The sequence below is a fragment of the Diceros bicornis genome, chromosome 32, assembly GCF_020826845.1.
Source record: "Diceros bicornis minor isolate mBicDic1 chromosome 32, mDicBic1.mat.cur, whole genome shotgun sequence".
Lineage (NCBI taxonomy): Eukaryota > Metazoa > Chordata > Mammalia > Perissodactyla > Rhinocerotidae > Diceros > Diceros bicornis.
Genome location: NC_080771.1, coordinates 23,965,048 through 23,990,195, shown reverse-complemented (window position 1 = coordinate 23,990,195; position 25,148 = coordinate 23,965,048). Strand labels below are relative to the sequence as shown.

Below are 25,148 nucleotides of genomic sequence, written 5' to 3'. Positions count from 1 at the left end.
CAGCATTGGGATGCCAGCTGTCCACAGGTTCAGGGGACCCAGCCCAGCTCCAGAGCCACTGTTCCAGAAGTAGCACAGCCCAGAAACACAGATTAAAAGTCGTGAATGCACATTCATCCAGTAGCTGTTCGCACTGGGTTTTTCCTCCCCAGGAGCCACTAGGTGAAGCGTGTGCGTGTGTGTGTGTGTGTGTGTATAACTGGCAAAGAGAGAAACCAAGGCAAATGCAGATATGGACAGAGGTCATCCCTGGGGTGAATAACAGGAACCAGGCTAGTCCAGGACTTCTGTTACCTGTGTGACTATATCTCCTTCCCCCTCAAACGCCTCCTCTCTAACATGGGGTGGAGAACGCCCGTCTGCTTACCTGGCAGAGTCCTGAAGACCAGATGGGGTGGGGAGAGGAAAGCTCTTTGTAAATGGTGTGCACCAGGCAAAGTAATATTAATATTGGGGCAGAGCCTGAGGAAACCAATTTCCTGCCTTAAAGGGTAGCATTTGACTGTCCCAGAGGGTGTTCAGCCTAGAGGGTAGAGGGCTATCTGCCTTTCCGTAGATTGGAACTCTGGACAGACAGCCAAGTGGCCAGGCCTCACGAACGCTCTCTTGTGCACCTTACCAAGGAAGTCTGAACCTGCCTAACTCCCCTCCTGGATTCTCTCTCAATTCTGCCTCAGAGAGTGACACAGATGAGTGAGCACCACAGATTAGTGAGGACCACACGGACACAGCATCTAGGCTAGTTGTTCTCAAACTGGAGTGTGCAGGAGGGCTTGTTAAGACACAGATTTCTGTACCAGAGGGGAAGGGGATGGGGGGAGGGCAAAAGGGATAAAGGGGCACATATGTATGGTGACAGATAAAAACTAGACTATTGGTAGTGAACACAATGCAGTCTATACAGAAACTGATATACGATAATTTACACCTGAAATTTACACAATGTTCTAAGTCAATATGACCTCAATAAAATAATTTAAAAACAAACAAACACAGCTTTCTGGGCCTCACTCCCCAAGATTCTGATTCAATAGGGCTGGTGTGGGGCCGGAAAATTTGCATTTCCAACAACCTCCCAGGTGCTGCAGCTGCTGGTTGAGACCACAATTTGAGTAGCACTTGTCTAGGCTCCTCCTGTCCCTAGAGGTGTGGTCACTTGTCATTAGAGACCCAGTCTACCAACTCGGGGCTCACGCCGGCCCCCCACCTCAGCCTCGAATGTAAAGCCAGTGGCGTGGTCTTTCTAAGGAGAAGACGCTAACCTTGCTGGCTTCAAAGATAAGTGTCTTTGAACCATTTCTGGCTTTTCTTTTTAATCAACCCTTTTTTTAAAACTTAATAGACTTTTTCAGAAGAGTTTTAGGTTTACAGAGAATTGAGCAGAAGAGTGTTCCCAAATACCCTCTCTCCTTCGCTCATTTTCCCGGTATTAACATCTTGCGTGAGTATGGTACATTTGTTACAATTGATGAACCAATGTTGATACATTCTTATTCACTCAAGTTTGTAATTGACATTGGGGTTCATTCTGTGTGTTGCAGGTTTCCATGGTTTTAACAAATGCGTAATATCATGTATCCACCATTACAGCATCAGGCAAAATAGTTTCCCCACCCTAAAAATATCCTGTGCTCTTCTCTCTCCCAACCCCAACCCCTGGCAACCACTAACAGAAAATAGGAAATAGATGAAGGTTTATAATCCATAGGATTGGGTGTTAATTGTAAACTTTCTAAATCCTTCACTCTGTCATTCCGTTCTTCACTCCTTTGGATCTGAGCCCCTAAGAGTTTGTCCCTTAGAGAACATTCTAAAGTAGTGGTTCTCAAATGTTTATGTTCCTACGTTGTTAAAATGCAGATTCTGGTTCAGCAGGTCTGGGGTGGGTCCTAGGATTCTGCATTTCTAACAAGCTCCCAAGTAATTCCAATGCTGCTGTTCCACAAATCACACTTTGAACAGCAAGCCCACATTCTCCAGATCTACTAAATTAGAATCTCTATTTAATAGGATCCCCAGGTAATTCTTGCACACCTTAAAATTTGAGACATGCTGCTCTAAAGCAAGTCTGTGACTGTACATTAGAATCACCTGGAGAGCTTTGAAACCATGCCCACAAGAAGTCCCCACCCCATCAATTAAATCAAAAACTCTGAGGGTGAGGCCCAGGCAGTGGTGGTGTTGTAAAAGCTTCCCATGTGATTCTAATACACAGCCTGGGCTGAGAACTTGTCCTCTAAAAACAGCAGTCCTGCTGGAACTCTGGGCTGAAGGGTTTTCACCCATGGATTGCTTTGGAAGACCTTCAGAGCACAGAGTATAAAAATGATATTCCCATTTATGTGAGATTTTACATTTTCCAGAATGCTTTCCCAACGTTACCTTGTATGGCTCTCACACTGGCTCTATAAAGTAAAAAGGGCATAAATAGTTATAAGCATAAATATTTACACCCATTTTAGAGATAAAGAAATTGAGGCTCGGGGAGATTGACTTGTTCAGTGTCGAATGGACAGTCACGGAGCGGGTGGTAGAATCATACCTCTTACTCAGGTTCCTCTTATCTGTTCAACTCTTAGAAAATCTGTACACACAAATCTCAGTGAGAAGTAAGTAGCCCCTTTACAACTGTGGGGCAGGGCATCCTTTGGTCAAGGCTTTCAAAGTGTCTGTCGTCAGGTTAATTGTAAAGAAGTGTTGTCTCACTGTAAACTTGGGGAAACCGAGGCATGGTGGTGGCGATGAATGGTAACGAGAGAGAGTAAGGAAGGATGCAGGGTTCCTGGCTTCCTCCCTAATGTTCACAGGATGTGGTTTGATAAGGAGGTAAGGAGTGATGGTTGCTGTGGTAACCACATCTTCATTGATGTCCATCCACATGAGATTTGCTTGGTGGCCAGTCACCCCACCCCACTGTGAAAGGGTCATGGAAAAACCTCTGTCCATGCTGAAGTCTTCCCTTGAAGGATGGAGGCCAACCTGTCCTCTACCCCAGCCTGGGATACAGGGGCATCCTGGGTGATGGATGGGGAGTTTCTCTGAGGGAAACCAAGTAGCCAAGGCCTTTTCCCCCGAGTGATGGAGGATGTCCCCTCTGGGCCCTGCATCCCCTGCCTGCCTTCCTAATTTTTCTCCTCACCCTCTGCCTTCAGCTGGTTGGTTTCATCCATTCTTGTCTGGCTGCCTCACCCGAGTCGACATTAAATGCTTTTGAGGAACAGGCCCGTAGCAGTCTCCTGTAGTTCCCTGAGGCCAGGCACAAAGCTGAACTGTTGTTCAGTTCAAAAAATAAAGACTCGTTGAACTGAACCACTTTTCTATCCCTTTGTTGGGGGGGACAGAGAGGGAGATGGTGGTAGAATTCCTAGCAGGGCAAAAGGGGCTTGCCCAGCCTCTAGGAACCCCCAGTGCCTAGCGCACAGCTGGCACAAAGCAGATGCTCAATAAATGTTGAGCGAATGAATGGAACCTAGATCAGGAATTAGGACACTCCAGTTCTGGTCCTGCCTCGCTGTGTGATCCTGAGCAAGTTTCTTACCTTCTCTGTGACTCAGTTTCTTCTGTCACAAGGAGAGGATTCTACTGTGCCATATTGTGATTCTGTGTGTCTGAAAGGATTGTGACCACTTGGAAGACAGGAGCTAGCTCTTATACATTGTCCTATCTCCCATGGCAACCCACACAGGGCCTTACACATAGTGAGGCTTCAAATTATCTGCCGAAGCAAAGAAAGAGGGCAAAAGTGCTTTGAAAAATATACAAGTGTTATATTTGTGAGGAAGTATTGATGTTCAGAAGTATCCATGCTTTCCTGCTGGGCAAGGCACTGGATGATTGTCTGGTTCTTGAGGTTGTTAAACACCTTAAACCTTTCTAGAACAAGGTGAAGTAAAAATAAATACATTTATTCTTTGTAAGTTTCAGAGAAACCCCAAGGAAAAGGTGGGTCCTATAGGTCTGCCCTTTTCTACTTTTCTTCTTTCGGTTCAGATGGCTCGATGGGGCATGGCTCAGTGCTGGCCTTGCCTGCTTTGGCCTCCCTCTGCGCCTCCAAATCTTCCCAGCCTGAAGCAAGCAGCCCAAGGCCAACGTGTTCCCCAGCACGGGCAGCAGGCAGAGACACCAGCCGTAGTGGTAATGACCACTGGCGTTTTTGAGGCTCACTGTGGGCCAGTGCTTTACGTGTATTATTATCCCCGCATTTAATCTTCACTGCAGCTGTATGAGGAAGGCACTATCATTATCCGAATTTTAAAGGTGAAGAAACTGAGGTTCAGAGAGGTGACATCCCCCAGTGAATCCGTGAGTGTGATAAAGGCAGGGGAAGAACTAGGAGTCGGTGCCTCTGCAAGAAGGGCCAGTGACTCTGCTGATGCCCTACACGCAGTGAAGGAGCTGGAGAAGAAATGGCAGAGCAGCAGGGGCCCCATGCAAAGCAGGCCCAACAGCGATGGTGGGAGGGGCCCTATTCAGAGCTGAATGGCAGCTGCTCTTTGAAACATATCTTGCTGCACTGTCGGGCTGGCCCCCCAAGTTCATTTCAGCCTCCTCCTGATCCAGTCAGGAAACAGACACACACTCACTCATCATGCGTCGGCCAAGCCCTGGCTCAGGGCACGCCTCTGAGGCTTCTGCTTCATTGAACCCTGATGCATGCTCACGGTATGAGCTCCAAGCCCCCAACTCCAACCCCAGCCTCAGGCTTCTGGAAGCTGCACCTGGGGCCGGTGCTGAGCTCAGCTTTCCTCCTAAGAAATGGGAGAATAGCCAGATACTGCAGGGAGTGACGAGAGAGAGAAAAATTACTCGTTCCTCCAACTAGGAGGCATCATCAGCTAGATGACTACCTTTTGGCCTAGAAAGCCTTTTCCCCACCCCCCCAATTGTGCCCCCCACTCCAGCTGGCCTCAGGCCATTGGGCATACACTCATGAAATTCCAACTCTCCCAAGAAGCTTTGCAGGACATCCTAGAAGAAAGAGGACCACTCTAGCTCAGAGGAAAAAAGGGAACTCAAGTCTCGTTCCCCGCCCCCCATTACAACCACATCTTTTTCCTGCGGACAAAAATACATAATTTATCTCGTGTGATTCTCTCCGTACAGTATTTATTGTGGCATCTTCTCCACTAGAGGGCACCTCTAAGGTTATTTATTTGGAATCTAAATTCTTAGGGGTACCCTGGGGGAGAGGCTGGGAAGTATACACACTGCACACCTGCACATGCATACTCCCCTACAGACCCCAGCAAGTCCAGGGTAAATACTCATTTTTTATTTTCTTTGTTTAGTTTATAATTCCATTTGTCCTCGAAGCAAGCCACCATCCCCACTTCCTGCTTAGGGTGAAGGTTCTCTATGGGAATCTTCCTCAACTGCTTTAGACCAGATTTGGAACTTGACTTCAGGCCAGTGGTTTCCAAAGCTTACTGGACATCCAAATCACCTGGGGAGCTTTAAAAAAAAATCTCGATGCTTAGTTCACACCCCAAACCAATTACATCAGAATGTCTGGGAGCCAGACATCCATATTTTTTAAAGATCCCAGGATAGTCCAGTTTGCAGCAATGTGGGGAGCATTGCCTTAGGTCTGTCTGATTTCCCACCCACAACCCACAAATGCCTCCTCCCCATCACAGCAGAGACCAGTGACCTTGGCCATGGACTCAGCTCACCCTGGTCTCTAGGCCAGCTGGGATCAAGAGTTGAGAACCTCAGGACCTCTCACTATTTATGTGATCTTGCAAGTCAAGCATGGACTTTGGGACCTGGTCCTGATAACTGCACTTTTCATCCAGATTCATTCTCATCTTAGACGCAGGTTCTTTTAATTGAATTCAAATAATAGCAACATTTACTGTGTACTCATAATGGTTGGGTTTTACATACAAAATCCCCATTTAATTAAAGTAACCCATTTTGCAGATGAGATGGATTAAATAACTTTCCCAAAGTCGTACAGCTGGTGAGTGCAGCAGAAGCAGGGTTTGAATCTGTGTCCACTAACCTTGGAGTCCCCCCTTCATAACCGTGTAGTGGGTTACCTCCCTATGCTTCCTTCGTCTCTGTGACCACTCTCTCTGGTGCCCCATCCATGGGATAGAGGCCCCGCCCTTCTCTTTCCGCTCATCCCTTCTGTGTCAGTTTCCTGGAGCTGCCATAACAAAGTACCACAAACTGGATGGCTTAAAACAATAAAAATTTATTCTCTCACACTTCTGGAGGCTAGAAGTATAAGGTGTCAACAGGATTGGTTCCAGGCTCTGAGGGGCAACATGTTCCATGTCTTTCTCCTGCCTTCTAGTGGTTGCCAGCAATCCATGGCGCTCCTTAGCTTGGAGATGCATCACTCCAATCTCCACCTCTGTCTTCACATGGCCTTCTTCCTGTGTGTCTCTCTGTGTCTCCACATGGCCTTCTTATAAGGACACCAGTCATTGGGCTAAGGGCCCACCCTAATCCAGCATGACCTCATCTTAACTAACTACAGCTGTAAGGACCCTATTTCCAAACAAGGTCACATTCTGAGGTTCCAGGTGGACATTTTAGGGGGGCACTCTTCAACTCAGTACCCCCTCCTACCCCAGAGACACAAGTTCTGCCTCTGACCTCATTCACCTAGGTGACCAGGGCCTGCTATCTGCTGACAAACCTCGATCCTAATGACCTGTTGTCCCCTGTCAGATCTCCAGCTCCCGCTGTTTGCCCAGCTGGCTGTGGACAGTTCCCAGCTCCTGCCTACCTCTGCCAGCATGGCCCAGATGCTGGTCCCTCCCCGTGTTCTCTGCTACTGCCTGCGTACCCCAAAGACACACAATTAATAATCTTGGATCTTTACAGTTGCAAGTGCCCTGAGGGCAGGACCCGCATCCCTAACAGTCCAAGGCTGGCCCAGACACCGGCTTGTTGACCAGTAAGGAGGAGAAGTTCTCCATGAAGCCCCCGACTTCCCCACCCCCACCCCCACCCCCAGTCTTACTATTTAGCTCTGAGGTTAATTGCTTTTATTTTTCTTTGCTCTCTTTGCAGGAAATGGGTATATTGAAGGTAAAGAGCTAGAAAACTTTTTCCAAGAGCTGGAGAAGGCAAGGAAAGGCTCTGGCATGGTAAGCCCAGCCCTCTCTCCCATTGTTGTGCTTTTCTGTCATCCCGACGGTGGCTTTGAGCATTGTCTGTCCCAGGTTATGCATCCCATCAGCGGGCCTGACGTCTCTGGTCTTGACACTTAGTTTTCCTTTTATTTGTGAGGATTTTTAAAAATTTGGAATACTCTTAGGGGCCAGCCCTGTGGCGTAGCAGTTAAGTGTGTGTGCTCCACTGCTGGCGGCCCGGGTTCAGATCCCGGGTGTGCACCGATGCACCGCTTGTCAGGCCATGCTGTGGCGGCATCCCATATAAAGTAGAGGAAGATGGGCACAGATGTTAGCCCAGGGCCAGTCTTCCTCAGCAAAAAGAGGAGGATTGGCATGGATGTTAGCTCAGAGCTGATCTTCCTCACACACACACAAAAAAATTGGAATACTCCTTCAAAAGAACACCTGACCTCGATATCTTTGGGTGTCTGGGATGGGGTGTTCATGGATAGACACCAGGGGTTGATGAAACCCCCCAAAACTGCAAAGCGTTGTGTCTGTGTATGTGTGTATAACAAGTATTTTTGCCTAGGGAAGAGTCCACAGCCTATCCAAGATGCACAGAGGAGTCGTGACTCAAGATTGGATGCCTAGGGGGTTTCAAGTGCCTTTATTCTAGACCAGAGTCTCTCAGCCTCGGCACTGTTGACATTTGGGGCTGGATATTCTTTGTTGTGGGGGGCTGTCCTGTGCATTGCAGGATGATTAGCAGCATCTCTGGCCTCTACCCATGAGATGCCAGGAACACCCCTCCAAGTTGTAACAATCAAAAATGTCTCCAGACATTGCCAAATGTCCCCTGTGGGGGATACAGAATCGTCCCCACTAGAGAACCACTGTTCTAGACCAAGGCTGGAATCCTCAGCAAAGACCTAGGGGAAAATGGAGGATTGCTCCAAACCAGTATCTGAACCAGATGGTGCTGGCTGGCCTCGTGCATGGAGGTGTCAGTCTGCCCTTCTTAGCCTGCCGGAAGTGACTCCAGATCACGTCCCAGCCCCTTAACAGCAGGGACATTGTTTCCCCTGGTGCCAACCCAGCAGCACTGAAGGCACTAAAGCCTTTTGGGAGAGCATCTGAAATATTGAAATGCTAAGGAGATTGGAGCTAGTCTGTGGGGATTCCATGTCTGGTTCTCGAATATGTGGAGTCAGACCCACTCCCTCCTCCAACCTCTTGCAGGTCCTTTGGGGGTCTCTCTACTCTCCCCTGCTGCATGTCTGTTGGTCCATCCACTGCTTGTTAGCCAGTCTTCATGGAGCAGTTCGGGAGATGAGTCACAGACCCACTGGTGAGCTCCTGGTTCAGAGCTCGGCAGAGCGCCCCAGTGAGGAGGAGGGCCAAGCAATGGGCTTAAGCAATGGAGGTGATTCATGGGTTTGTTTATCAACAGTTCCCTTGTCACCTCTCATTACTAGGATAATGAAGCCTGGATCACAGAAAACACAGGCTTCACAACTGATTCTGGGATCATGGGGTAGGTGGAAGAATGTGTTTTTATGAAGGGCTTCAAATCTGAAATCCTTCTCTTAGTCATTCCCTTCCTCAGATGGCATCAGCAGTGATTTTCAAGTCTGTCAACAATAGTATCAACTGATACCCTCCCAGACTGGTCCTCAGAGCAGCTGTTATGTGGTGGAAAGAATATTGGCCTTGGAAGCAAGAGCCATGAGTTCAAATGCTGGCAACACTAACTGATGACCTCAGGAGAAGTCACTTCATCTCAGCCTCCATTTGTGTGTAAAATGGACAGGCCACTAACCTCATGGAGACTGTTGTAAAATTTGCATAGGATGACCACATTTGTGATAAGCGTCTAGGATCATTCCATGTATATTTGTAAAGGTAAAGCAGTAAATATTGATAAACAAATAAATATTGGTAAATTGAAACCAGTTCCAAAGGTAAAAAACAATAGAAGGGATTCAGAAAAGACTCTAAGAGGGCCGGCCCCATGGCTTAGCGGTTAAGTGCGCGCGCTCCGCTGCTGGTGGCCCGGGTTCGGATCCCGGGCGCGTACCGACTCACTGCTTCTCCAGCCATGCTGAGGCTGAGTCCCACATACAGCAACTAGGAGGACATGCAGCTATGACATACAACTATCTACTGGGGCTTTGGGGGAAAAATAAATAAATAAATAAAATTATAATTGATAGCTTCTAAAAAAAAAAAGAATTAAAAAAAAAAAGACTCTAAGAATTGGTAGAATTCTCCTTGGCCCAATCCTAGGAAACATACTACTCACCCCAAATTTCAAGTTTTTTGCCTTTCTAGTCATCACAGTAGTCTAGTGGACTATCTAAATCACCCCTCAGCTATATGAAGACTTTCTCTTCACATTCTTCCTGGCAAAAAATTCAGAGTAAAAAATATTGTGGAATTGCCAGTTAGTCTTTAGAGAAGAAAATGAGCATGTCACCTTGCTATGGTGGATTGCTTAGAACCTATTGGGGGCCACTGGAATAAGATGGGTTTTATTAGAAGCTACCTCAGTAAAATGATGGGCCCTCAGTTCTTGCATCTGAGTGATGGGGATAAGTCCTCGCCCTTCTGATAGAGCTGTGGTTTAATCCATCTCAAAGACAGAGGGGCATGTTTAATTACGTGGTACGGAGCATACCCACATGTCCTCTTTCCCTTTGAAAATTATGTGACTGAACCTCAAAGAAGAGACCATTTGGATTTGGAGGGACCCTGAAAAGGAAAAGGATACAGCACTGATCACTCAGAGGATTGGCTCAATCTGGTTCCGTGCCTGCATATTTAGGGTGCAAAATGATTCCCACCACTGCTGCACCGAGAGGGTGAAAAATCTGTGGTTCACATGGGACACAGCAGCAAAATCAGCCCCCTTTGTCTTTCCATAGATGTCGAAGAGTGACAACTTTGGGGAGAAGATGAAGGAGTTCATGCAGAAGTATGACAAGAATGCAGACGGGAAAATCGAGATGGCAGAGGTGAGTCCTATTGGCTCAGAGCTGCATGGGAAGAGCCATCTGTTGCCTGTGCCTCTCCCATGCACAAGTGTCCTTCTGGGGATCTAAATGAGGCGGTGATCTTAAAGTCCCCACCCCACCCCAGACTTAGACTGACCAAAGAGAACAGATGGGGCTTTTTCTGTCTCACAAGGAAAGAGGAAGCACCAAAGATAGGCCTAAGACAGAGATGAGACCTTAACTGCTCCCAGGGTCCAATGAGTATTGTACACGTGTAATGAGCCCAGAGACAGAAGAGAGGGTGAGGACTGGGGAGCAGGAGAGTTCCTGCCCTATGTAAAGGCATCCAAAGGCAAAATTTAAAACAATTTGTATATATATAAACTTATACGTATACTTATATATAATTTATATATATACTTATATTTTTACATATTTATATGTAATTATATATAAATATATAAAATATTTACATATAAATGTAAATAATTTACATATATAGCATTATAATTTATGTATCTATATACACACATGCATTCATATACACGTAGATATATACATATTGTTAAAAGATAAACTGAGGCATATTAAAAATTTAAAAAGTTTATTTGAGCAAAATCTGTTCAAATGGGGCAGTGCCAAACTGGAAATGGTTAGGAACACTCCACAGACAGGAGCTCAGGGAAAGACTTTTATAGAGAAGTGGCGGGAGCAAAGCAAGGAAATGATTTGATGGCTGTAGCTTAAGTGGTTGCGTTATTTGGGAAAGCCTAGTTGGCTATTTTGGCTGTTGGTTTAGATTTTGGTTTGCTTGCATGAGCCACTAAGGCATTAAGCCCCTCAGTCTATTGGCCTTCTTATTTAATTAACTTAACAATTTATATATACACGCCTACACACATACACTCATATATACACATACACGTATGCCCATGTGTGCAGGCCTAACCAAACAGCTCTGGCAGTCAGCTTGCAACCCGTGGTCAAGGGGTCAAGAATAATGATGGCAGCCCACAGTGAGGGCATAACCCCCCACCCCTGGGCAGCAGAGACTGAGACAGAGATTCGAGTGGCTGGGATTTGCTGAGGGAGAACTCTCAAGAGAAGGGAAGAGAGGGCCACAGGAAAGGGCAGAGGAAGCAGCTAAGGACGTGGTCTCAGCTGGAGCCTAGTCTTGCCTGCTCTCACGGGAAGCCATGGAGTGTGGATTGTGCCACAGAGTTGGTCCCACCTTGAGGCAATGGGGGGGGTCCTTTATACCCTATGTCAGTCAGTCATTGGAGGCAAACCGCCCCCGCCCCCGGGTTGCGTGGGGTGGGGAGGATGGCTGGGGCAGCCCTAATTTGGTGGAGGGCAGTTCTCCTGCAGGGGGCAGCTATGAGCCATTAGCAGTCACCCTTCACAGCAGCTGAGGGATGGCCCACCAGCCTAGTTACTGAGGATCTGGGACAGGCACCAAGAGCATCCATTGTAGATGCCTAAACTGTAATTCTCAGAACATCCTGACTTGAATGGGCTTAAACCAGGGGTTGGCAGACTTTTTCTATAGAGATCCAGATTCTGGTAAATGTTTTAGGGTTTGCAGGCCATACGGTCTCTGTCACAACTCTTCAACTCTGTCTTTGTGCACAAAAGCGGCCACAGATAATATGTAAATGAATGGGTGTGGCCATGTTCCAATACACGTTTATTTATAGAAATAGGCTTTGGGCCAGATCTGACCATAGTTTCCTGACTCCTGGTTTAAGCAATGAGAGGCTCCTAATGAGAATGGCCATGGGCAGTGTTGATTCCAGGTGAAGGAGGCCAGGTGTCCCGCTCTGCTCCTCTGCAGTTCTCTTGGTTCTGTTCTCTGCTCCCCAAACGGCTTCATCCTCAGGCTGGTAGCAAGCTGGCTGCAGCAGTTCCAGGCGTCACATCCAGATACAACCAGGCCCAGATGCAGAAAGGGCCCATCTCTTTTGGTCCCTCATAAGAGCAAGGAAACCTTTCCCAGAAGTGCCCTCAGCAGACCGCACGTTTCATTGGCCTGGACTAGGTCACATCCCTCCCCATAAGCCAATCACTGGCAAGAGAAATAGGATTAGCACACTTAGCTGAGACTAATCAGGATTCACCTGTGACCAAGGATGCTGGAAGCAGAAGAGGGGAAGGCCAGTGGGTGGGCAGCCAGCAGGGTTGGCTGCACAAGAGTACTTGCATTTTTTAAGTCAGATTTGTTGAGGTATAATTTACATATAATAAACTGCATCAATTTGAAGTGTAATTCCATGAGTTTAGACAGTTGTATACAGCCGTGTAATCACCACCACAATCAAGGTACAGCAATTCTATCTCCCCCAGAGGTCCCTCTGCCTGGTGTCAGCCATCCTGCCCTAGCAACCACCCATCTCGGATGAGTTTGCATTTTTTAGAATTTTATATATACGGAACAATCTATTCAGTATTCTTGTGAGTCTGGGTACTCGCATTTTTAAAGTGGCCCCACTTTCTGTCCCTCTAGCTGCTCATACCCTAAGGTTGGAGGTGACTCAGATGCACTTCTCAGAACATCCTTCTTCCCCTTTGAAGGGCTGTTCTCAAGGAAGAAAGCAAAATGGAGCAAAATGCGACTCCCACCCACACTGCCTCGCCACTGGCCATTTTCCATCCTTCCTCCAGGGAGGTCTGCTCTGCTCCCTGGCAGGGCCCTCCATAACATTACTGTTGCCCTCTGATCCCACAGCTGGCGCAGATCCTGCCAACCGAGGAGAACTTCCTGCTGTGCTTCAGGCAGCACGTGGGCTCCAGCGCCGAGTTTATGGAGGTGAGGCCAAGGCGCTGCCCTCTCTCTGCACATTGGGCCGTGCCTTTCTCCCGTGTTCAGGAGCCAGGCACACCCAAATGCCTGGGAACCATCCCTGGGAGACACTAAACCCCTTAGAGCTTTGCTACTCGAAGTGTGGTCATTTAACAAGCTCCCCAGGTGATGTGTGTACACATTAAAGTGTGGGGAAGAAGGTGAGAAGTAAGCCTGGGGTCAAGTGTGTTTGGGAAATGCTATGTACACTCTATCTCCCCTTTGGGGATTGTCACAGACATTTGCATACTATGGGCTCTGAGAAATCCTGAAGTAAAAAGACCCTTTTACTCGGTTTGGCTCCAGGGTCTTCCGTACTTTCTTCTCACTCAAAAACATTAGTGTCCCTCAAAGTCAGAGCTCCAAAGAGCATGCTTGGGAAGGATGCATTTATGTACCATCTTAAAGGTGGAAAAGCCCAGAATTCCAGGATTGATCTTTGACTGTGGTCTGGACTTCAGTGGCCGCCATTAAAATGGGCATTGCCGTCATTGCAATAGAAACTCTTTGAGATCCTCAGGTGAAACTGGATATCCACACTCAAGTGTCTTTTGAGTAAGATTCAACCAATAGATTGAACCATGTGAAATTGCTGATATTTAACCATTTTGGATTTACAGAAACTGGAAATTCAGTACGGTTCAACCAAATATGTTACTAATCCTGATGCCCAGCAAACTACCAATTATTTCTTGCTATTTTTCTGAGGCTCTGTTCCCTAGCCATTCAGCGTATGTGTCCCTCAGAGTGAAACTCAACCTATACCCCACACACACACCGACTGCTGTGATAAATAATGACTGGCCTTCAACATGACTCAGAGTTACCATTCATCACGTTAAATCCGTTTCCAGCCACCGGTAATACCCCGCTCTGTGACTCACTGCCTGAAAAGACTGGAGAGCTAGCCCAGAAACCCACATGGCAGTGAGTTCACCACATGGATAGAAAGTCGGTTAGAAAAAAACAATTCTCAGGGTGGAAGAGTTATTTTTTAAATGGCAGCTTGCCTAAGCATCAAATGTGGATTTAATTTTATGGTGCTTTAAACAATTTTCTCCAGATTTTTCAAGATAGCAAGATTTCATAAACTGGTAATTGACATTCTGGATTCTCTTCTTAGTCTTTCTCTTGCCTATCTGGGGGGAAAGCCCTGCATGTACTTGGAACTTGTCAAGGGGCTGCTTTTGTAAGTGTCCATTTTTCTGTCTGTAGAAAAGGGAGCGTTATGCCTGACTGGTCCTTTCCTGATAGGAAGGCAGCCAACGATTGGCCTCTATACCATCTCTGGTCTGGAAAATGGGGATGATGATAACTTGCAGGGGGCAGAGATGCTTAAGGAGGAGCAAAAACACCTCTCTCTCCCTCTCCCTCTCTCTCAAAATCATTAGTGGTTTCTCTCTATGTAGTTGACATGACTCCATATTCTTATCTGCCTTTATCCTATAAGCCCCTGCATAACTGCAGAGCCACCCCCCTCAAGTTTCCTGGAACCCCCACCGTCCATCAGTACCATCCCCTCCTGGGGTTGTCCATTTGTTCCGTTTTTATCAGCTAGAAACAGGTCCCTCAGTAGCCCTGAAAGTCTTGTGCCCTCAGAGAGCTCCCACCCCACTGCTCAGCACAACATTTTAATTTCTAATTTTAGTGGCACCTCAAGATTTCTTTGAGATTTCACAAAACCCAGGTCTCTTGAACTCTTTTCCTTGGATGGGAAGACAATAATGACCCACCAATGCATGAGCACCCAGTGCAGAAGGGCAGAGAAGTGAGCGTGAGAGCTCGGGGGAGGGGCGGATCCAGGGAGGGAGGGTGGGCCGGCCTGCTGGGATGCTCTCATTCTGGAAGGGAGCCAAGTGCTTTGCTCTGTGCAAGGTCTGAGGTCCCTTCAGGTCATCCTCCTTATAGGCAATTTAAGGGATATCTGCCTTTTTCCCAGTCAAGACTCAACCTAGAGGGACCGGCCCTGTGGCTTAGTGGTTAAGTGCGCGCACTCCGCTGCTGGTGGCCAGGGTTCGGATCCCAGGAGCGCACCAACGCACTGCTTCCCCAGCCATGCTGAGGCCGCATCCCACATACAGCAACTAGAAGGACGTGCAGCTATGACATACAACTATCTACTGGGGCTTTGGGGGAAAAATACATAAATAAATAAAATTATAAAAAAAGAAAGACTCAACCTAGAGGAACTAAATTCTAATGCACTGAATGCATGCAGGTGCTTGGTGAAGTCATATTTGAAAACCTGCACACAGTTCTTAGTACTTTCTCAAGGAGCAGGCTTTCTGGCTATGGAAGGAATATTTTGATGGAACTGGGCATTTTTTTCCCCCAGAGAAAAGACACTCACCTAATCAAATACCCTCTACCTAAGTTGCCTGTAATATAAGTCTACCTTTTTGCTGGGATTTGCCCGTGTCTCATAACTAAAAAAATATCAGGACTGAATTTCCTAAGCCACTACTATATCACGAGAATTACACAGCCTTGTTTGCTGGTATGGGAGAAAGATCCTAAAGTATCTATAAATTCTCACACTCCTGACAATAAAAGGGGGACCTGATGTGGAGACGAGGAGATCAAATTTTGGAAAAGAATTAGTGCTTGCTGACTCTCAGAAAATCAAGTGTTTCTGGTGTCCAGGTGGGCACTTTGGAGCTGAGGGAGAAGGGAAGAAAAATCAAGGGAAGAAAACCTGAAAGAAAATCTAAGAAATACAATCAGGCATCAAAATAGACCAAAGATTTGGGAAATGGGGTTCTCTGGGCCTTTTTGTCGCAGATACAGGCAGCACCCTCCCCTACTCCCCGCCATGGTATTCCTTGCTCTCTACCAGATGGCTTGGGGAAAAGGCTGGGGTTTCAGGGCAGTTGTATACAGGACCATATTTTCTCAGGGCTATTATATTAGTTACCTATTGCTGCGTAAGAAATTACCCCCAAAATTTAGCAGCCTAAGACAACAAACCTTTATCTCACGGTTTCTGTGGTTGAGAATTTGGGAACAGCTTAGCCTGCTGGTTGTGGCTCAGAGTCTCTCATGAGATAGAGGTCAAGATGTCAGCTGGGCTGCAGTCATCTGAAAGCTTGACTGCAGCTGGCAGATACATTTCCAAGATGGAGCACTCATGCAGCTATTGGCAAGAGGCCTCAGTTCCTCACTACATGACCCTTGCTATAGGGCTGCTTGAGTGTCCTTACAACATGGCAGCTGGCTTCCTCCAGAGTGAATGATCCAAGAGAGAGAACAAGGAGGGAGCCTCAGTGCCTTTGTGACCCAGTCTGGGAAGCCCCACGCTGTCAATATGGCAGTCAAACCTGCCATATTCTGTTCATGAGAAGCGAGGCACTAAGTCCAGCCCATGTCCAAGGAGAGGGGAATTAGGCTCCAGCTTTGGAAAGAAAGTGAAGAATTTTTGGACATTTTAAAACCACTACAACTATTTTTCCTTGTTTCTCCTGTGTAATGTCTGCTCCTGCTCAGATGGCCAGAACAGAGAGGGAGGAAATGGTCAGACTCATGTCACCTGCAGAAGCTCTACTTCTCTTGGATCCCCTCGATGCTATAGTCAGCAGGCAGTGCCCTGGTTCATCACAGGGACTCAACACATGCACCAAATAATTGGGACTCAGATCAGAGCCCAGAACCAGGATGGGATAAGATCCAGGGAGGGATCGATTGTCCAGGCCCAGGTCACATGCCCACCTCTGGAGATGGGTCAACCCCTCTTGAACCATATGAATTGAGCATGGGAGAGGGATGGTTTTCCTCAGAAAGGTGGGGGAATGGCCGTGGATTGTCTAAACAAACTGATTACACTACCAATTCTGCTCCCCCTTTAGACATGGCTGCCATATGCATCTTGATGGAGGGATGGAGAAGGGGGTACAGTGGAGAGTAACCAAAGCCTGTTTCTGCCCCCTCCAGAGAGTTCTTACCCTTGCCTCCAGCCCCCACGCAGAGAATGAGAAGCTTCCAGAGCAGTAAAATGACACCCTATATACCCACAGCAAAAATCAGATCTACTAGATCCTAGTTCTAACCCTGGTAGAAGCTGCCTGATTAAAACCTTAGAAAACCACAACCCTGCTTACGAGATGGTCCCAGGCCTATAGCCAGTTAAAGTAGGGAGACCTTGTCTCAGCAGATTTTTCCCCTCTCTGTGTGACCTTGGCCAAGACACTTTCCCTCATTTCTTCATCTGCGACATTGAAGAGACTGGGCTCATCCATCTCCACATCCCCATGCCACTGTAATATTCTTGACTATCAAGACCTGGCCTGGTCTTAAAGGGAAATGGAGGGAGGCTTATAGATGTTGATAGGTCTTTGCAAATGGGTTGACATTCCCATTGCAGGCTTGGCGGAAGTATGACACAGACAGAAGTGGCTACATTGAAGCCAACGAACTGAAGGTAGGCTGGGGCTTGGTGAGGGTGTGGAGGGCTCAGAGAATGAACTGAGGCCAAAGCGGTGGTGCGTTTAAGGAACCTGGAGAGGGCAGAGACGTTGGGTGAGAAACATGGGTACGTGGTCTGCTTAGGAATACTCAGGCCTGGCTCTGAATTGCTGGACATGTTCAGGGCAGCGATGTGAAATCAGTAACATGGGGCTGAAGGGCCACTGCGTTCAACCAAACCACACTCCTCTGCGCATCAGTGCATGCCAGGCATCCTCGAGGCAGTTCCCACAGATTGGCCTTCTGGCTTGTACATCTACCCCTAAATTCCTCTGGAACCAGTGACCCCCAGGCACTGCTTAGCCCTGTATCATGGGCTCTCTGAGGAACTGGAACCAGTTTCTACTGCCTATCCTGTAGGGCAAGTTAACATCCAGGAGTTACCTCCAGGCCTTCAAGGTCACTCCACAAGCATTAAGGGGTCAGGGAATTATGAGGAATGTAACCTTTACAGATGGTAGACCTCAGGAAACAATGTTGACTGAATGAATGAATGAGCAAGTGAATGACGGACTGACTGAATGACTCAGGAGCTCTGAAGAGGCCTTTTGTATTCCAGGGATTCCTGTCTGACCTGCTGAAGAAGGCGAACCGGCCGTATGATGAACCCAAGCTCCAAGAATACACCCAAACCATAGTGAGTGGGCCGAAGTGTCCCTTCGCCTCAGGGGCACAGGACTTGGGCCTCAAGCTGGTAGATTTCTGGGTTTGCAGGGTCTTTTGTTTGCTGATTCTTCAGGCCTGGGTGAAGTGACTCCCAGTGGCAGCTGGCAAAAGGGATGTAGTTCATGGGCCCCCACACCCTCTCTCTGAGGTCCCACTGAGCCAACTCCTGGGCCAGTGTAAGTCCAGAAACATCTGTTTTCATGACAACCTCTGCAGCTCCAGGAGAAGATAAACTTGGAGAGAGTGGGCCTTTGGTGCTGGCCTGCTGGCCTCTGCAGCCCTCTCCCTGAGAAGGGGAGAGAAGAGCAGTGACTGATTTAGACCATGTTGGTCCCTGGCCTCCAGGAGACCTCAGAGGAGGCATGAGCACACTCCACCCATCTTCCTTCCTCTCCAGTAAAGGGCCTGGTAGGTCAAGGTCCCACACAAGAGAAGGTCAAAGCAAATAACCCAGGCACCTCTTTCTGTCCCCAACAGCTACGGATGTTTGACTTGAATGGGGATGGCAAATTGGGCCTCTCAGAGATGTCCCGGTAAGTGCCTGCCCTCACCCCCAGTGCCACTTTTAATAAGACCTCTGCAGATCATTCCTGTGCTACTGTCCCGATCTCTAAGATCAATTAGTGGGAAAAGTGACAGGTCAGGTGTCACAAAGCTCAAGGCAAAGCTAGACAGAATCGTGACGTCAACACCTCCGTGAGTCTGTTTTCCTCTTTTTAGAACTTTCCACTAACTCCTGATTATTAAGTGCTCAGAGGTCATTTCCACAACTACAGATGCTGCTTCTGCATCCCGCCAGGTCCCCGTTGTTCTTGCCTCTGCTCTGTCTCCTAATCTCTGCTCTAACATTTTCTTCCAGACTCTTGCCCGTACAGGAAAATTTCCTGCTTAAGTTTCAGGTAAAAGAGCCACTTTGCTTTTCTTCACTTCCTCCCTTCCTCTCATCGCTCTGAGCTTCACCCTTCCACCCTCCTGTCCCCCAGTCCACCACACACACACACACACACACACACACACACACACACACACACTCGGGGGGCTTTTGCTTCTCTCTTTAATACGTTGGGCCTTCCAGGGCATGAAGCTGACCTCAGAGGAGTTCAACGCGATCTTTGCATTTTATGACAAGGTAATAAGGAGGGCAGTGTGGGATGGAAAAGGAGAGGCCCCACCGCCAGGGGAGCCCCCCTCCAGTTTGGCTCAGCCGCATCCTTAGGAATAGAGGAGCTGTCAGAGGGGCAGCTTGGGCCATGTGGTTTCCCCCTGTACTTTTTGATTCCCATCTTCTGCTGGGCGAGAAGACAAATGTCATTTGCCATCTGTAGCCTGTGGAGCCCAAGGTTTGGGTTCCTTGAAAGCGCAGGAGAAAACAGCTCATGGCAGAAGGTTGTGCTTGGAGCTAGGGTGTGATGACGTTGTTGGGGCCAAAGAGAAGAGGTGCTCAGTACTGCCCCCTGGGGCCAGGTCATGGTTTTGCACAGGAGCCAGGTGTTTTTCTAGGAAGTGGGGCGTGAGAGGACCTCCTTACCACCCGTCACCCCTCCTTTCGCTGTCCCCTGCCTGTGGGACTCGCGTGGTCTTCCTTATAACCAAAGGATTGGGGATAAACTTTAAATAGCCTGTGTTCATCCTGACATCGTATTATGGGATGTGGCTAAATGGTTCTTGAACCTCATATTTTGAATGCAAATGAAAAACACCAGAAGGAAAGGCTATCAAAAGCTTGCCCTGAACTGGCCCATTCCTGCATTGACTGGTAAAGTCAGAAGCGATCTGTTATTTTGGTGCCGCGCAGTATTATTTTGAACACCTCCTATGCGCAGACCAAAGGGAAGGTTAGACTCTGCAAACTCCCTGGCATGGGTGAGGGGAAGCAAGAGGCGAGGTCAGGGGTCGCAGGGCCTGATTTCTAGAGCTCTGTGCTGACTCTCTGCACCCCACCCCAGGATGGAAGTGGCTACATTGATGAGAATGAACTGGATGCCCTTCTGAAGGATCTGTATGAGAAGAACAAGAAGGTGAGCAGCTGATCCCAGAGGCCTGAGGGGATGTCCCCAGGGGAGCAGAGAGGCTTCTGAGGGAGGGGCGGAAAGGAATGCCCTGGGGTGCATTTTGCTCCCCTCGGATCAGCCATAACAAGGCAATGGCAGTTTTTTGGTTTGGTTTTGTTTTTTCTGGTTGCTTGATTGATGTTTTGTGTTTTTTTATTTTTACTGTGTTAAATATAGATAACATAAAGGTGACCATCTTAACCATTTTTAAGTCTATAGTTCAGTGGCATTAAGTACATTCACAATGTTGTGCAACCATCACCACCATCCATCTCCAGAGCTTTTTTCATGTTCCCAAAATGAAACTCTGTCCCCATTAAACAATAACCCCCCATTCCTCCCTCCCCTCAGCCCCTGGCACCCACCATTCTCCTGTCTGTCTCTATGAATTTGATTGCTCTAGCTACCTCATATAAGTGGAATCATATAGTGTTTGTCTTTTTGTGATTGGCTAATTTCACTTAGCATAATGTCCTCAAGGTTCATCCATGCTGTAGCATGTGTCAGAATTTCCTTCCTTTTTAAGCCTGAATAATATTCCATTGTGTGTCTGTCCCACATTTTCTATCTGCTCATCTGTGGATGGACACTTGGGTTGCTTCCATCTGTTGGCTGCTGTAAATGATGCCATGATGAGGCGATGGGAGTTTTGACATGGCCCATTTCCTGGAATTATCAGCCACGTTGCCAACAAAAAAGACTTTTAACACAAGGAGAGGTTTTAAAGAGCAGGGGCCAAGGGGGGGGGAGAGTTTCTGAATAGATTAACTGCAGAATCGGGAGCTGGGAAGGGGCTAAATGGAGTCACCGAAGAATATGTTCCCCTCAAAGAAAAGGCTGAGAAGTGAACTCTATCACTTCATGTGGTCATGTTGCCTGTTGGACAGACCCCGGGAGGCCCTCCATGGGCTCCTCTGGTGCCCTGGGTGGGAGGGGTCAGGTAGAACAGGAACCAGGAGACAAGCCTTCACAGCTGTCTTCCTTTACCTCCTGGAAAATGTCTTTCTCTGAGCAAATGGTTTTGCTGCTTTCTTTAATTAGATGATGAATGTTCTATAAATCCTTGTGTTGTCTAACTGTCTTGGCTGCCAGGCTAGAGCTAAATTTAATGCTCAATTTCAGGGGAAAAAAAATCATCACAGCCTCTGAGTCTATCTGTCTCTCTTTCCAATTGCTTTCCGATCTCTTAATCTTTATCCTGAGTATCAGCCTTCATTTCTTTCATCCGAAATTTGGTTTTTTTCTTGATGTTACCTACAATTGCTTTTTGAAAGAGGCAGAAAATAAATTATAAGTAAGCAAATACTTCCTAGGAAGAAGGAAGTACTCACCAAGTGTTTGAGCTCAAACTTTTTCCTGGCACCAAATTCTAGGAGAAAATTATTTATGCATCTTTATGTGTCCAAGGAATGTTGGGCATCATAATGGAAAATATCTTTAACTGCAATTGTATTAATGAGGCATAATTTTTCTCCATATGGCTCAGCCTTATGCCTGAGGTTGGTACACCCTGAAGGCATGTATTAAATCTCAAATTTCCTCGTCATCACCTAACTAGGCTCTTTGTTGATTAACACAAAAGACAACTCATATGGCTGCACTGGTTAACTTGAGATGTGGGAACAAAAAAAGAATCAGGTGTTGGGGTTAGGAAGCAATTCTGAAGGTTAGAGAACAAGGATATTAATAAAGTTGTTTACCGGGAAGCCTTTTCCTGTAGCAAGCTCCAGATTTGGCATCTGGTGATCAAGAGAATGATCAGTAGAAAGAGAGAGCTGCCTGACTGTAAACCACGGCACCTGAGTTGGGAGGGGAAAGGCCATTACTGGTGACCACACGTGGCAGATGCTCGGTCCATTTTGATGCCTGCATGGACTGTGATACGGTTTCTGAGCAGATGAATGTTTGAGGCTCCTGAGGGATAGGCTGATAGGATCAAACTTTGATATTTCTTAGTACTCCTAAGGCAACTCGCTAAAGTCTTCCCCAGCTTCAAGCAAAACTTCTAGACATAGAAAGTAAGCAGCCCCCTCCCTCTATGCTGCTAAGACTCTTGCTGCCACACTGCATGAGGAGGTGGGGGGTGTCTTCTAAAGCTCAGGGGTTGATATATGGGATCCCTTACTTGGCTCCTAATTGAGTGGCAGATAGCTCGGCACATCCTAGTGTTATGAATTAAGTGACATTTCCAGGGATTTCACAACTCTAGGGAAGATGCCCCCAAAGCCAGGGATGCTTGCAAAGTGCCTTTGCGCTGGGTGGTAGCACAAAACCAGAAATCAGTAACAGGAGGGGATGTCACGAAACAATGCAAGGAAAGGCTGACCTTTGAGCACCGAAAAAGAGGTGACTGAGGACAGGTGAACCAGGCAAATAATTAGACAAACTTCAGGACTCAGGGGACTAAGGATATTTATGGCTGTAGAGTTGCTCCAATCCTTTAGTGAATACCTTAGTCTTTATACCTCCGTTTTCTCATTAGCTGAGTGGGGGTAATGACCCACCAGCCTAGAAGGGGAAGTAGTAAAAATATCTGCCAACATTTTCAACACAAAAGAAGAAGGAGGAGGAGGGAAGAGGAAGGGGAAGAAGTGAAGGGGACAGGAGGGGAGGGGAGAGGAGAGGAGAGGAAGGGAGGAAGCAAGGAAAGGAAAAGATAGTTAAGTGATTTTCCAATGTTGATGATAACTTTGCTATATGTCAGACCTATTGGCTATTTGCATCCAAAGCAGTTCTCATAAAGTATATATTCAACAAGGCTTACTGGATGTTGGTGTTCTATTTAATGTTGGCCTCCATTTTAGATGAGACTGCGCATATGTCCGTGGGTCGCCTCTGAAGGCCACAAAAAGCCAGTGAAGAAGAAGTAGGCTGGGGAGCTTTGCTGCTGGAGGAGGCAGGAGTTAGAATTCCTTGTTTAAATGGGTGAGGCTTAGGGAAGTCTGGTCCAAGGAGCCTGAAGACAGGACCAGGGAGTCTCCCTGGCATTCTGTTCCTCACCTGCAGGGCCCCAGACTGAGAAAACAGGGGCCCAAGAGGTAGAGGAATTTATACAAGTTATGCAGAGAGAATGGCTGTCACCACAGCAGCTGCTGTTTGGGGAGTGCATGCTCTGTGTCAGGTGCTGTGCTAAGTGTCGTCTATGTTCATTCCCTCATCTAACAGTCATAACACCTCAGTGAGGCAGACCTACCAGTGAACCCATTTTACAGATGAGGCAGCTGAGACTCGGGAAGGTTGAATACTTTCCCCAAAGCAATGCAGCCAGTAGGTGAAAGAGAGAGGGTTTCAACCCAGGGCTTTCTGACTCCAAAGCCCCTGCTTTTATCCCTCTAAGCCATGTGCACTGGGATGGGATGAGAGAAAGGTTCCTGGGAGTGTGTTTGTGAATGAGCAGGTGGCCCATTTGGGTGGGGCCCTCCTCTGAGCCCGCTCTTACCCTCTCCCTCTGTCTCCTAGGAAATGAATATCCAACAGCTCACCAACTACAGGAAGAGTGTTATGTCCTTGGCTGAGGCAGGGAAGCTCTACCGCAAGGACCTGGAGATTGTCCTCTGCAGCGAGCCCCCCCCTGTAAAGGGGGGGACAAGGGCTGCTTCTCCACCTCCCCCAAACCTGCCCCTGCTGCCCAGCCCCTTTTCCCAGACCCGGAGATCATGAGCGCCCCTCCCCCACCCCTGCAACCTGCACAGGCCAGCCTGCAGAGCAGGAAAGGAGAGATGGAGGATGGGCTGCTGATGGGCCTCCTGGAGCCCCCTCCAACCCAGCCCTGATGTGAGTGACATACTGGTCTGCCTGTAGCAGGGCACCAACCGCATGGAAGGTGGGCGGGGCACGGGTGGAGGTTCCCTCATTCTTTCGCTGTGATGCATGAGCTCAGTCACTGTATGATTTAGGCTTCCGTGTCCAACAGAGCAGACCCTTCCCTCTTGCTCCCTTCCGCCTCTCCCCCATGCCACCACCCACCCCAAACTCCCAGGTGCCATCCACCTCCTGGCTAATGGTGTAGCTGTCTTCTCAGAGTCTATTTGTGGAGGGCACCGGCCCGCTCCTTGTCTTCTTGACTCACCGGGCTCCTTTTCTCTTTGGGTTCCTTGTCTCCTTGTTTACCAAAGAAGAGTTTACAGACAATAAAATGGAAACGTTCCGTTGTGGAAGCTCACCCAGTTCTGGTCGAGTGGTCAACTTCTCCTGCAGTTCGCAGCTCTTCTTGACAGAAGCCTGTTCTCACGTGGGCTGGGGAGGGCATCAGGACCACCCAACTGGGGCATAACCACTAAAAGCAGGGCCATGGGACCCCAGGACTCTGGGCTTTCACTCACCGTTCACTGCCTGTCTCTTCAGCAACCTGTCACTTCTTTGCTCCATGTTTCTTTCTACATCTCCGAGATTATGACAGCAGTTACCAGCTCGTTGAAAGCTTACTAAGTGCCAGGTATTGTGCAAAACAGTTTACCTGAGGTATCTCTCTTAATCCCTTGAGAGGCGCTGTGATTGTCTCCACTGTAAAGACACAGAACCTCAAAGAGGTTAAGTAGCAAGCCCCACATCTCATCGCCAGTTGGGGGCAGAGCCAGGGTATGAATCCTGCGGATGAGATCCACATTCTTTACGGTGGGGCTACAGTGGGGTGTGGAACAGTGGGGCTGGGTGAGCTGCACCAAGCCGGGGGGACCTCCAGCCAGGAGTTCCAGACCACCATGAACTTAGCTTCTCCTCCTCAAAGTGCAGTTTACCCCACAACTCAGCAGGTGCCCCTTGGTGTAGGGCCAGCTTGGCATTTGGGTCCGCAGAGCTCTGAGATCCTACAATAGAGAGGTAACTGATTTTTTTTTTACCGCTATCCTTTATTGACTGCCTACAAGCTGCATTTTGACATGACCTCATTTAATGCCACAGCAGTCCTACGTGATGGATACTATCTTCAGATGAAGAGACTAAAGCTCAAAGACATTAAGTAACTTGTTCAAGGTGATGCAACTCTTAAGTGGCAGAGTAGGACTCAAATATGGGCTGGTCTGACTCCAAAGTCACCTTTGGAAATGTTCTCTCTTTGATGTCCAGGACC

The 25,148-nt window shown here is 47.8% G+C and overlaps 1 protein-coding gene across 1 annotated transcript in view; it reads left to right on the top strand.

Moving 5' to 3' along the window:
* CALB2 (calbindin 2) overlaps positions 1 to 24,234 on the top strand; it is a 29,548-nt gene extending 5,314 nt beyond the window's left edge. The window contains exons 2-11 of the mRNA XM_058528635.1: positions 7,027 to 7,103; positions 9,998 to 10,087; positions 12,792 to 12,872; positions 17,263 to 17,319; positions 17,923 to 18,000; positions 18,507 to 18,562; positions 18,889 to 18,928; positions 19,105 to 19,158; positions 19,976 to 20,047; positions 23,540 to 24,234. Of these exons, the coding sequence (XP_058384618.1) occupies positions 7,027 to 7,103; positions 9,998 to 10,087; positions 12,792 to 12,872; positions 17,263 to 17,319; positions 17,923 to 18,000; positions 18,507 to 18,562; positions 18,889 to 18,928; positions 19,105 to 19,158; positions 19,976 to 20,047; positions 23,540 to 23,740 (806 nt within the window). The 3' untranslated portion in view covers positions 23,741 to 24,234. The remainder of the gene's footprint in view (positions 1 to 7,026; positions 7,104 to 9,997; positions 10,088 to 12,791; positions 12,873 to 17,262; positions 17,320 to 17,922; positions 18,001 to 18,506; positions 18,563 to 18,888; positions 18,929 to 19,104; positions 19,159 to 19,975; positions 20,048 to 23,539) is intronic.
* Positions 24,235 to 25,148: the final 914 nt, after the last annotated feature.